At 43.0% G+C, this 13,756-nt stretch overlaps 2 protein-coding genes across 11 annotated transcripts in view; both read right to left on the minus strand.

Moving 5' to 3' along the window:
* The window catches only part of AGXT2 (alanine--glyoxylate aminotransferase 2), a 346,088-nt gene that overhangs the window by 49,791 nt on the left and 282,541 nt on the right, over positions 1 to 13,756 (minus strand). The window lies entirely within an intron of this gene.
* Positions 1 to 13,756, minus strand: part of PRLR (prolactin receptor) — a 257,127-nt gene that overhangs the window by 13,783 nt on the left and 229,588 nt on the right. For 5 of the 10 annotated variants that reach the window (XM_050943780.1, XM_050943782.1, XM_050943779.1 and 2 more), the window contains 3 exons: positions 12,432 to 12,598; positions 11,557 to 11,698; positions 9,901 to 10,030 (listed from right to left, as the gene is read on the minus strand). In XM_050943780.1, coding sequence (XP_050799737.1) covers positions 9,901 to 10,030; positions 11,557 to 11,698; positions 12,432 to 12,598 — 439 coding nt within the window. Of the gene's footprint in view, positions 1 to 1,010; positions 1,128 to 9,900; positions 10,031 to 10,062; positions 10,683 to 11,395; positions 11,478 to 11,556; positions 11,699 to 12,431; positions 12,599 to 13,756 lie in introns of those variants that run through there. The other 5 variants (XM_050943787.1, XM_050943786.1, XM_050943785.1 and 2 more) reach the window with 5 other exon arrangements.

Raw genomic sequence — 13,756 nt, forward strand, 5'->3', positions numbered from 1 at the left:
AGGACTTGGAAGCATTTTCGAGGCAAATAAATGTTTAAAGCTTTTAAAGTGGCATTAAGGAGGATTTAGCGTTGAGTGGCTACCTTTTATTTGGTGGCTGGTAAAATCTGCCGCCACCGCTTGTGGGGTGGGGGTGAGATGTGGAGGTGCTTTTTTAGGCCCATTTTTTTAAAACGGGGGCTAAGCGGAGGAATATTATATTGCAATGAATTGGGGTGTTCGGGGGCTTTTGCTATTACTCCCTGTTTTGTTAACAAAGCCAAAGGGAAAGAAAAGGGACAACACAAATGCACGTATTTGGGGAAACAGAGGCACATGTGAAAACCATTTAAATTATTAGTTATTTTGTTACAACCCTTTTTAGTTTTTGTTGTGGATGCTGTTTGCCTGGTTTAGGAGGTTACAACAACAATATTGTGTTTAGGGATTAGGGATTGCTATTACTTGTTCAAGGGCTTTTTATTTTGGGTTAGGCCACCACAGGAGGAACAGGGTTTGTTTTTATTGGATTTAGGGGAGGTTTGGGGTAGCCAGAAGGATTTTATGTGCAATATGGGGAGTGGGCTAACTTTTTATATTTTTGCTTTTAGAGCCTGGTGGTGTGCAATTTTGATAATTTTTTTAATTAAAGGGTTTGCCCTTACTATGCCAGTATACTTACTATACTGCATTTATTTTGTACTGATAAGTATTAAACAGTGATTTAAAAACCTTAGTGTTTTTTAATATTACCCGAGACATTTTGTGTTTTAAGATGGACAAAGCAAGTACACCTCTACCCTGATATAACACGGTCCTGCGGAGCCAAAAAATCTTACCGCGCTATAGGTGAGACCACATTATATCGAACTTGCTTTGGCCCCCCTGCTCCTTGTCCCCTGACCGCCCCCTCCAGAAACCCCCGTCCCTAATCACCCCCAGGACCCTAGCCCTTACCCAATCCCCCTGCTCCCTGTCCCCTGACTGCCCCAACCCCTATCCACACAACCTGCCCCCTGACAGGCACTCACCAGCAGCAGTGGGAAGTGGAGCAGCCTGGCCCCAGCTCACTCCACTCCGCCAGCTCCCAGCCACAGCGCTCTGCTTCCGCCGCTGCCAGGGAGTGCAGGGAGATTGGGGAAAGGACGCTCTCCGCACTCACCTGCAGCGGGAAGCAGAGCGACGTGGCCCCAACCCACTCCGCTTTCCTTGCCCCAGCCCCAGCTGTGTCGCTGGGCGGGGGTGGGGAAAGGTTCCACACTCACTGGCAGCAGGAAGTGGAGCAGCCTGGCCCTAGCTTGCTCCACTCCACCAGCTCCCAGCCGCGGCGCTCCGCTTCCCGCCGCAGGTGAGTACGGGGGCATCTTTTCCCCAACCTCCCCGCACTCAACGGCAGCGGGAAGTGGAGCACCCAGGCTGGGAGCTGACACACTGATCCACGGGAGCACTGCTTTACCGCATTGTATGTGACCCCGTGTAATATCGGGTTGTATTATAGCGAGGTAGAGGTGTATTTGCCTTTTAGTACATTTTATGTGCAATAGCTTTATGATTTTTTATTTTTATTTATTTTTGTGTTAGGCTGTTTTGTAGCTGGGACAGAGAGCTTAATTTATTTTTAATTATCGTTAGTTAGGTTTATAGTATTTATAATTTTTGCTTTAAAACCAATTTTTTTGTAATATGGTGTTTGCTACCTGAGGATGTTTTTTGCAGCATTTGATACACAACAGTGCTAGCAACAAGACAAACAACATAAGACAAAACATAGAACACAAAGCACAATTTTTATTGTGACAGTAGATTTATGGTATTTTGGGTTGCTTTTTAGCTAGTATTAACTTTTTTTTTTTTTTTTTGAAAGACATCCCTCCTCCTCCCCATATGTTTACTCCTTTGGGGGTTGCAGATTATTGCTTAAAATACATTTTTTTAACAAATACCCTTGCTGACTGTAGGCATTACAGAGGAATTACTCCCATAATTTTTGTGTTTGTTTGATAGGCAGGCTAGGTTTTAATGGCTTTTACCTTTATTAGTTAGGTAATTCGCATTATTACAGATGCTTTTTGGCTTGCTTTTGTATTTAAAGCCATTAGCAACTTAGAGACTTTGTTTTAAAAGGTACACAATTAACTTTTACCAGAGTTTTGATTACTTTCAACTTTTAATTTTTGCTTTTAAAACACTCAGAAATTTGAAAAAGAAAACACAAGCTATTGTGGCTTTTTTTTTGGAGCCCAATAGGATTTTAATTAAGTACTATGGTATGTTTTTGCATTTTTTTTACCCCTTTTATAATATACATTGCACATGTTTTGGGGAAAATAGGGCACTGTGTTTTTTGTTTGTTTGTTTACTACAGCTTTTAATTGCCACTTTGTTACCAAAAAAAAATTATAATTTTATTTTTTAGGCTTTGACTGCCCTGCTGCAGCCACGACTTTGGTTTTTATTTAAAAACACTTTAAATTTTGTAAAGCACTGAATTACCCCTTAAGGATTAAATGTTAAATACCAAAGCCAAACAATACTTTAGTTATTTGTATTTGGCCAAAAACATTTTTTGGTTTTGCAACTCTGAATGAAAGATTTTAAATGGATTTTAGTGGTATTATTTAAAAGCAAAACCAACTGATTTTATTGTTTTGAACACCCCTTACACTGCTTTAATTTGTATATAGCTGTACATAGATTACATTTATGTACATTTGGGGGCAGTTAAGTTTTAATAGACGCCCCTTGAGGGGTTTTTTTTATTATTATTTTTTTTTTAGGAAATTTGACTAAATTGTTCATAGTTTAATGATTTAAATTAGATTTTTTTCTTGCCTGGCTTATTTTTTTTTTGAAAAGGGACCTTTTTTTTTAGAATGGGTGCAAAGAAACCAATAATTTTTTTTTGAACATTTTTATAACCTTTAATTGTTTAGGATTTTTTTTGAGCATTTATAGAGTTAACTTTTTATTAATTTTTAAAAATTACGGACTTGTTTTTTAACACGATACCTTTATTAACTTAGATTTTATTATTTTAAGTATTGTTTTGGGGATTTGAATTTTTAATGCCTGTATTTACTGCCTTTTTTTTTTCTTTTGCCGCTATCCCCTTAGGGCTTTTAACCCATTTTTGACTTTTTTTTATTTGTTGCCTGCCTGCTTGTTTGGGCCGATTTCACTTTTTTTTGCTGAATATATATATATATTTTTTACGGGCACAGGTTTTCTTTTATTAACAATTTAGCACAGAGGGTGGGCTTTTTAAGTAGGCCCCTCCCCTTTTTTTAAAAACAATATTACTTACAAGGGTTACCAGAGTTATTTTTTGTGAGGCTTGCCACCTGGGCAGAACGCATGGCCAATTGGCGTTTTAATTGTTTAATTTTTTTTTTTATGGCAGACACACCGCCTTTGCGGCGTATGCTGAGCACGAATAGTTACATTTTTGATGAGTTTTTGAAGGACTGGTACTTGCTTAGCCAGTGCTTTTAGATGGATGTGTTTTGCTTTTTTTGCCTGGAAGTTTTGCTTTAAGGCCTGCAACTTGTTTTGGGCGTAGGCTTGGGTTGCCTCCTGGTTAGTAATTTGCGCTTTTAATTGCTTAATTTTTACTACTTGTTGGGTGCACACTGCTTTTTTTTTAAAAACTTTTTTTTAGTTTTGACAACATTTGATATCACATGGCTGCTGCAGTTTATATTAATTTTACAGCTGCCCCTAGGTTTTTACTCTTTTGCTTTTTATACTTGGCATACAGGCTTAATAAATTCTGCCAAGAGTGCACACTCTTTTGAAGCTTTACGATGGAACCTCAGGGATTGTATTTTACCTTGGTGAGAGCCCTCTCCAGCTGGAACAGGTCCTCAACCCCCTGTGAAAGGGGCAACCAGGGTTTTGTTGCCCCTTTTGTAGCTCGGCCATTAGGACCACCAACCTTTTGTGACACCAGCAGGACTTTCATGTTCACGCTGCCTATTTCCCATGTGTTCAGCCCTGACCCCACTGTGAATGCCACCATTGTCCATGACTGTGGGACACCTGAGTCCGCAGTTGAACCTTTTGTTTTTTAAACATGTTGTTACAATTTGTTGGTATCGCTTTTACAATTTTTTTAGTTACTTAAGATTTTACACTGCTCAAGCCGACATTGGGGCTTACAATGTTACCCCACTGGGCCAGAGGGAGGCAGGATAAGCCTTTTTTTTGTATTACTTGGCCTTTACCACCGAGAGTTTATACACCCCAGGCAAAAGCCCCTCCCAGGGGCAGAGCGAGAAACCCTACATTTTTTTTATGTGCAGTTATGCTACGGCTGAGTGTGTATGCACCGAGGATTTTACTGGCGTGGAGAGAGGATTGCTAAGGTTTTTTTATTGCCATTGGGCTGTAACACTAGTGTGCTAAAAACAGAAGTGTAGTCACAGCAGCACAAACAGTGGGAGGAGCTAGCTGCCTCACATACGTACTTAAAGTATTGATGGGATCATACTTAGGGCAACTAGCTCCTCCTACCGTTTGTGCCACCATGGATGCACTTCTATTTTTAGTGCGCTAGCTCGATCAGAGCTAGCATGAGTATGTCTCCTCAAGTTGGAATTTACACCTTCCAGCTCTAGTGTAGACATACCCTAATTAGGGGAAGGGGAGGAGGTCCTTGACTGCAGGAAGTGTGCTCGTTTCCCAGCTCCCTCTAAGAAGCAGGAAGACAAGCATGTGGGCTCTACACTGTGTCTCTCACTGTTTGAACTGGTGTCTGCACACTTCCTGAATAAGCCTGCGCTCAGCAGGCAACTACACACTTCAACATTAAGTTAGCTCATAGCTCACACATGAGCAGTGCTGGGACAAGCCAAAAGTAGCTCACTCCTCAGAACTAAACAAACACATTGACTAACTTTTTATTCATAAATTTTGGGAGATTGACTCTGGTGCCAAACACTTGTATCTCTGGAATGCCCTTACCATGATCACAATTTGTGTAGCTCTACCCTACCATTGTCTATGGATCTCTGTGCAAAAGACTCGATATAAAGATGGTAATTTTAAAAACAGGTAATTTTGGGTGGCCTTGTGTCTCAGGAGCCCCTTGGCCAAAGGACCCCAAATGTGTACCACAAACTGTACCTCGGGCCTTACAGTGGCATAGAAGTTTTCAAGGCAATCTGGTGAAGACTGTCAGAATATCCCAAACAGACAAGGTGAATGAGGTAATATCTTTCATTGGGCCAAATTCTGTTGGTGAGGCCTCGTCTACACTACGCGTTTAAACCGATTTGAGCAGCATTAAATCGATTTAACGCCGCACCCGTCCACACTACGAAGACCTTTATATCCCTATAAAGGGCTCTTTACATCGGTTTCTGTACTCCTCCCCGACGAGAGGAGTAGCACTAAAATCGGTATTACCATATTGGATTAGGGTTAGTGTGGCCGCAAATCGACGGTACTGGCCTCCGGGCGGTATCCCACAGTGCACCACTGTGACCGCTCTGGACAGCAGTCTGAACTCGGATGCACTGGCCAGGTAGACAGGAACAGCCCCGCGAACTTTTGAATTTCATTTCCTGTTTGGCCAGCGTGGAGCTGTGATCAGCACAGGTGACCACACAGAGCTCATCAGCACAGGTAGCAATGCAGTCTCCTGAGAATCAAAAAAGAGCTCCAGCCTGGACCGCACGGGAGGTACTGGATCTGATCGCTATGTGGGGAGAGGATTCAGTGCTAACAGAACTCCGTTCTAAAAGACGAAATGAAAAAATATTTGAAAAACTTTCCAAGGCTATGATGGAAAAAGGCCACACCAGGGACTCAGTGCAGTGCAGAGTGAAAGTTAAGGAGCTCAGACAAGCCTACCAGAAAACCAAAGAAGCAAATGGAAGGTCCGGGTCAGTGCCAAAAACATGCCGCTTCTACGCTGAGCTGCATGCAATTTTAGTGGGCTGCGCCACCACTACCCCACCCCTGTCCATGGATTCCGAGGTGGGGGTTGTAATCTCAACCATGGCTGAGGATTCTGCGGAGGGGGAAGATGAGGAGGAAGAGGAGGACGACCTTGCAGCGAGCACACAGCACTCCATTAGCCCCAACAGCCAGGAGCTTTTTGTGACCCAGACGGAATTACCCTCCCAACCCTCCCAAGCCACTAGCCCAGACAGTGAAGCTGGAAGCGACCTCGGTGAGTGTACCTTTGTAAATATAAAACATGGTTTAAAAGCAAGCGTTTTTTAATGATTGATTTGCCATGAGGGCTTGGGATGCATTCGTGGCCAGTAAAGTTACTGGAAAAGTTTGTTAACATGTCTGGGGATGGAGCGGAAATCCTCCAGGGACATTTCCATGAAGCGCTCCTGGAGGTACTCAAAAAGCCTTTGCAGAAGGTTTCTGGGCAAGGCAGCCTTGTTCCGTCCACCACGGTAGGACACTTTACCACTCCATGCATGTAGCAAGTAATCGGGTATCACTGCATGACAAAAGCATAGCTGCGTATGGTCCCGGTGATTGCTGGCATTCAAGAAACATCCGTTCTTTATCTCGCTCTGTTATCCTCAGCAGAGTGATATCGTTCATGGTAACCTGGCTGAAATTCAGCTATTTAATTAGGGGGACAGAGATGGTCATTTTCCTACTGGGCTGTTGCTTAAAAGAAATCCTTCCTTGCACGTAGCCAAGCCGGGGGAGGGAGGAAGGATAGCACTGAGCTTTTTTGCGTTTGGCTAGCAGGAATCTTCCCAGCTACCAGTCACGCGGTGGGGGGAGAAAAGGGGGGTGATTAGCAGTGATCTTCCATGATACCAGCCATGCGGTGGGGGGAGGGGTAAAGCAATCATCCTAGAGAACTGGATGGGGGGGGGGGTTGGCTTCTGCTACTGCATGTTAACAGGAAAGAAGCATCAGAGGGCACTGTGTATATGAAGGCTGCAGAAGCCGAAAGACAATGGCTTACCATGGCCGCATGCAAGCTGAATTCTGATGCCCGGACCTGCATCTGTGAGATCTGTAACACCAGAGCCGCAGGCACTCAATATTAAGATGCAAAATGCGACCTTGTAGTGAAATCACATGTGCTATGTGAGGTGAATAGCGTTGTTCACAGTGAAAGAGTATAACCATTGTTCTGTAAAATGTATCTTTTTAATACTTCTCTCCCTTTTTTCCCTCCCTCATGCAGCTGCACATTTTTCAAGTCTCCCTACTCCATCCCGAAGGCTCTCTCAGATAAGGCGGAGGAAGAAGAAGACGTGAGATGAAATGTTCTCGGAAATCATGGAAGTAACCCACAATGAAAGAGCTCATCTGAATGAGTGGAAGGACGTGGTAGCAAAGTACAGGAAAGATGCCAGTGAACGTGAGGATAGGAGGGACGAACGTGAGGATAGGAGAGACACTCGAGATGAGAGGTGGCGGCAGGAAGATCAGAGGTGTAGACAGGAAGATCAGTGGTGGCGGGATGCAACGCTGGAGCTGCTGCATGATCAAACTGATATCCTCCGACGTCTGGTGGAGCTTCAGGAAGAGCAGCGGGGTCACAGAGTGCCGCTGCAGCCCCTGTGTAACCACCCTCACCACTCACCGTGTTCCATATCTTCCTCACCCAGACGTGTAAGAACACGTGGGGGAAGGCTTTGTGCACCCGCCCACTCCACCCCCATGGACAGTCCAACCAAAAGGCTGTCATTACATTGAAATGTGTTTAATGGCCTTTTCCTTCCCTCCTATCCTCCTCCCAAACCACACCCGGGATACCTTGTCAGTTCTCTGCCTCTTTTTTTATAATGATTTTTTAATAATGAATACATGATTTTTAAACAATAGTGACTTTATTTCCTTAAGCAAGCTGTAATCGAATGGGGAGGGTGGGTTGCTTACAGGGAAGGAGTCAATAAAGGGGAGGGTTCATGAAGGGGAAACAAACACAGCAGTCACACCGTACCCTGGCCCATGATGAAACTCGTTTTCAAAGCTTCTCTGATGCGCACTGCTTCGTGGTGTGCTCTTCTAATCGTCCTGGTGTCTGGCTGCACGTAATCAGCAGCCAGGTGATTTGCCTCAGCCTCCCACCCCGCCATAAAGGTCTCCTCCTTACTCTCACAGAGATTGTGGAGCACACAGCAAGCAGCAATAACAATGGGGACATTGGTTTGGTTGAGGTCTGGGCGAGTCAGTAATGTGCGCCAGCGCGCCTTTAAATGGCCAAATGCACATTCTACCACCATCCTGCACTTGCTCAGCCTGTAGTTGAACAGTTCCTGACCACTATCCAGGCTGCCTGTGTATGGCTTCATGAGCCATGGCATCAAGGGGTAGGCTGGGTCACCCAGGATAACTACAGGTATTTTAACATCCCCAACTGTTATTTTCTGGTCTGGGAAGTAATTCCCTTGCTGCAGCAGTTTAAACAGAGCAGTGCTTCTGAAGATGAGAGCGTCATGAACCCTTCCTGGCATCCCACATGGATGTTGGTGAAACGTCCCTTGTGATCCACCAGTGCTTGCAGCACCATTGAAAAGTACCCCTTGCGGTTTATGTACTGGGTGCCCTGGTGCTCTGGTGCCAAGATAGGGATATGGGTTCCATCTATTGGCCCCCCCACAGTTAGGGAATGCCATTGCAGCAAAGCCATCCACTATGACCTGCACGTTTCCCAGAGTCACAACCTTTCGTAGCAGCAGCTTAATGATTGCTTTGGCTACTTGCAGCACAGCAGCCCCCACAGTAGATTTTCCCACTCCAAATTGATTCCTGACTGACCGGTAGCTGTCTGGTGTTGCAAGCTTCCAGAGGGCTATTGCCACTTGCTTCTCTGCTGTGAGGGCTGCTCTCATCTTGGTATTATGGCGTTTCAGGGCAGGGGAAAGCAAGTCACAAAGTTCCATGAAAGTGCCCTTACGCCTGCGAAAGTTTTGCAGCCACTGGGAATCGTCCCAAACCCGCAAAACTATGCGGTCCCACCAGTCTGTGCTTGTTTCCCGGGCCCAAAATCGGCATTCAATAGCTAGAACCTGCCCCATTACCAGCAGGATCTCCAAAGCGCAGGGGCCCGCGGTTTGAGATAATTCTATGCCCATGTCCTCATCACTCTCGTCGCCGTGCTGCCGTAGCCGCCGCCTCCTCCTCGCCTGGCTTTGCAGGTCCCGGTTCAGCATAGACTGCACGAGAATGCGCGAGGTGTTTACAACGTCCACGATTGCGGTATTGATCTGAGCAGTGTCCATGCTTGCTGTTCACCCAGGAAAAAAGGCAGGAAATGGTTGTCTGCTGCTTTCACAAAGGGAGGGATGAGGCTGTACCCAGAACCACCCGCGACAATGATTTTTGCCCCATCAGGCACTGGGCTCTCAACCCAGAATTCCAAGGGGAGAGGGAGACTGCAGGAACTATGGGATAGCTACGGGATAGCTACCCACAGTGCAACACTCCAGAAATCGATGCTAGCCTCGGACCATGGACGCACACCATCGAATTAATGGGGTTAGTGTGGCCGCGTGCACTCGACTTTATACAATCTGTTTTACAAAACCGGTTTATGTAAAATTGGAATAATCCCGTAGTGTAGACATACCCTGAGAGAGACAAGCTTACACAGAGCTCTTCTTGTCTCTCTCACACAGAAGTTGGTCCAATAAAAGATATTACATCACTCACCTTGTCTCTCTAATATTCTCGGACCAACATGGCTACAGCAACCCTGCATAGAATATTTCAGTGCATTTTGAAAGAGTGGCTTTAAACAGAAACCCTGCTGCAATCTCAATTATGAAGTTACTACTGCTTCCTAATACAATTCATTTTTACAAAAATCTTAAATTACTTTTTACTCCCCTGATAATTAACTACAATTTAAGAACAAATGAGAACTCAGATTCTGTAGACATACATAAGATAAAATAATAAGCCACAGAATAACTATCCACAGCTTCTTACCCCTCCTTGCTGTAGAATAGAGTGTAGTTGGTAGGAAGTCCTCCATCTGAACCGGGCTTCCACCAGCAAGTAAAAGTTTCCTTTTCTGGAGAACGACACCTCAGTAGCTCAGGCCTTCCAGGGGGCTGCCCTGTAGAAATGCATAAATTATCTAGTTAATAAACTTAACTGTTATACAATACACTGAATAATATTAATCCTGAATTTACAAATTATTGACAGGTACAGGACAGTCAGACTTAGGTATATTTACTGTACAAGAAAAAACATGTTTTCACTTCTACATCAGTAGAGAAGGAAGGAAGGTCCAGTGGTTAGCGTACTAGAGTAGGCCTTGGGAAATCTGGGTTGAAGTCTGTGTAGCGCAGGGACTTGGTGTGTGACTTTGGGCAAGTCATTTAGTCACTCTGTGCCTCAGTTCCCTGTACGTAAAAATGGGGATAACAGCAGTGCCCTCCCTTGCAGGGATGTTGTGAGGATAAATACATTAAAGTTTGTGAGGAGCTCAGATACTGTGGTAATGGGGACATATGATTTCCTAAGGTAGATATACTCTAGATATGTCTGTCTATCTTCAGATTATTCTATATAGACCACTTTAAAAAAGGACACTTTAGTTCTCTACTCATCATCCCAAAACTCTGTTAAGAAAAACAAAAAACAAATCAGCAAAAGAAGTCTAGCTGATGAAGCTGCATTTTCTTTCCAAATGTTTGCCCATGTGTGTCTTCTCGCCAGTGTTGTCCCATCTCTCCTGCAGCCCCAGATCAGGCTGAGTTGCCCTTAAGAGATAAGAAAAAGGAAGCACTTATGTGTTCCTTGCTTAGTGACCTCATACATGGTACTTAGAGACCTAAGCTACTTGTCTGATCACAGCCAAAGAAGCTTTATTGTGACCTGTTTGGTGTCTCACTGATGTTATTAGAGACTCAAACAAAAAACTTACAGCAGGACAAAGATTAACACATCAAGTAGCATGATGCTGATTGAAACTCTGCACTAAGTAAGACTGTTGTGATTGTGCACGTGAGGTGGATAATGGTCTCAAGCTATTGAGAATCTTTGTTTTTCAATTCTTGAGATTGGGACCTTTAATTTTCAAAGCTCCAAAGTGCCTAAAACTCAGTTCTGAAAATAGGACTTAGGCTCCTTAGTCACACGTGAAAATTTTAATCATTGCCAACACTCTCCATATCAAGACATGAAAAATAAAATTAATAAAACAGAAGAGGTGAGTAACAGCAACAGCATGGCTAAGGAGTTTGGTAACAAGATCTGAGGTCTATCGTATTTAGGCCACCAACTAAAACCCACACCAGGTGGTAAAATTGTTACCATATTATGGTGAAATGAGCTGATGATTTCAGTCCAGTTCCCAGTTAAGAAATGTCCAAAGCCTGCCATCACAATGTCATTAAATAGCACCTGTAGTTGTCAGTCTCAACAATGAGGTCAAGGACTAATGGACCAGGAAGACTGAACAACTGTGTCATACCTGGATATTATCAGGGTTGCACTGCTGCTCTCTCTTGTACTGTACATTTCCTGTGTATAGAGGACATCAGTATTCAGGGCTCCTACATGGGAACATTTCACAAACACCGTAGTCACTGAGATTTTAAAAGGAAATTAACAGAAGGATTGTCGGCCACTCACCATTGGGGATCTGAATGTAACTTTCTGAGCTCCATTCACTCCATTTTCCATGGTCTAGCATGCAGTGAACCTGTACAATGTATTTCAATCCAGGATGTAATTTAAACACCTTATAATGTGCTTGCTGTCCAACAAAAATAGTCTGGAGAGGAATCAAAAATATAGAAACCATAAGGAACTGGGACATTTTTCTATACAAATCGTGAAGTGAAATCCTGGTGTCATTAAAGTCAATGTGAGTTTTGCCATTGACTTCAGTGGGAGCAGGATTTCACCCACAGACTTTAAAGAATGGGCACTACAAAGAAATAAGGGTGAAATCCTGACCCATGGAAGTCAATGGCAAATCTCCCTTCAATGAGACCAAGATTTCTTCAGAAGTCTAGAATATATGGCTTATTTTAGATTTCTGAGGACCAGTTTAGTTTTCACTCATTCCAATATTAGCAACTCCACTTCAGATGTCAGAGCAAGAGGAATACAGCCCTGCTGCCCACTGAGCCAGCTTTTCACCAAATCTGACTCCATGATGTAAGGAACATATGAAGAGTAATATTTTCCCTAGTATCTCTGAGACAGACACATTCAGGATAGCCACTGCAAGGAAAATCTATTGTATTCTCAGTCTTGTAGTCAGTTTCTCTCTCTTGTATGTAGTTCTTCGGACAACAATGTACATATCTGGAATTCTTACCTTCCCTCCCTCCAAACCACAGAAATACTCTCCTCTTTTTAATGGTCACATTTGGACAGCCTTACTTGGATACCCTGGGCCTGGTCAGACACCACAGTGTACATAATATCAAGATATAAAGTTCAGATATATGAACTAGAGAACAGGGAACATCCACTATGAAAGTTTGCCATTTCCTTACCTCCCACTCTTCCCTTTCTTCAGACTTTAGTCGTAATTCATAATGAAGTATAAGCCAACCAGATCTGACATCAACCAATGGAGGTGGAGACCACTTTGCCCAAAGATACAATATCCCAGCTGATTGTATTACTTGCAGAGATAGGTTTACAGGAGGATCTGGCTGAACTGAACAAATGAAAGATCAAACACTGAAACTTTTAGTTTCTCTCACCAAAGAAGCCTCTTACTATCATCAACTATTTTAACTTATTTGCTTCAGGAAATATCAATGTACATTAAATAAAAAAAGCCAATAAAAAAGACAACAGGGGTTTGGAATAGTCCAGTAGCTCTGTGGCTTCCTTTCTCTCTTTTTGTTTGAACTGGCTGTTGACTTGCCATAGTATTGCTCATGTTCCTCTTACACTTTCTGCTGAATTTGTCAGGCTACAGAAACACATACTTACATAAAACTGTACATGTTTCCATAGAATGAAACCATCTGACCTGATAATAGACTGAGTATCTTTATATCAATATAATCTGTACATTCGGTAACACACTGAAAGCAGGATGATGTTAGGAATGTGGGTCAGAGCCCCTACCTCTGTATCTAGAATACAAGTAAGGTCTGTCCCTCGCTAGTATGTTTCAGAAGAAGGTGCCTAGGGTTACCTCATGGCAGCAGTGGACAATAATTCCTGTGTTGTGAAAGAGACATTGATCTTTGTAACTTTGAACCAGGACATGTGACTGGGACTAAAAAAAAAAATTCAGCCCTCTTGCAAGCACTGTTGCATATCATACCTTTAAAACAGTAACTAACAGAAACATTTACCCCCCAGAGACATAGTACTAGTTATGAAACACAAGTCAGGAAGAACCTGATTTAGCTTTTAAAATCCTGACTGAGTTTTCGGAGCTAGCAGCTAGAAAAATATTTTTACATTTGTAAATGGAGCAAAATTTGATCTGGAAGACACTGAGATAAAATAACGTAGCCTGATATATTTAGAATCTGAATTGTTATGGAATTGCATTAACTGTCAGCAAACCATTGGGAAAACATGAGCTAATTTTAATTAAACCTGGTGCCAATTTATCAGTCAAAATTAATAAGGTTTATTTATTTATAAATAATACACACATCATACGGTTTTCAGACACATACATATTTAAAATGAATGCACATGATCTGCTGATCAATGCCATTCTTACAAGGCTCCCTCACCATCAAATTAAGATGTTTCACAATCAGCAGTTTTAGGATAAAGTTTCAGAAACAAATGGCATAGTTCTGAACTTGTTAAGTACTACATTTAAGAAGGAAAAATCAAAAGCACA

Source organism: Gopherus flavomarginatus, chromosome 3 (assembly GCF_025201925.1).
Source record: "Gopherus flavomarginatus isolate rGopFla2 chromosome 3, rGopFla2.mat.asm, whole genome shotgun sequence".
Classification (NCBI taxonomy): Eukaryota; Metazoa; Chordata; order Testudines; family Testudinidae; genus Gopherus; species Gopherus flavomarginatus.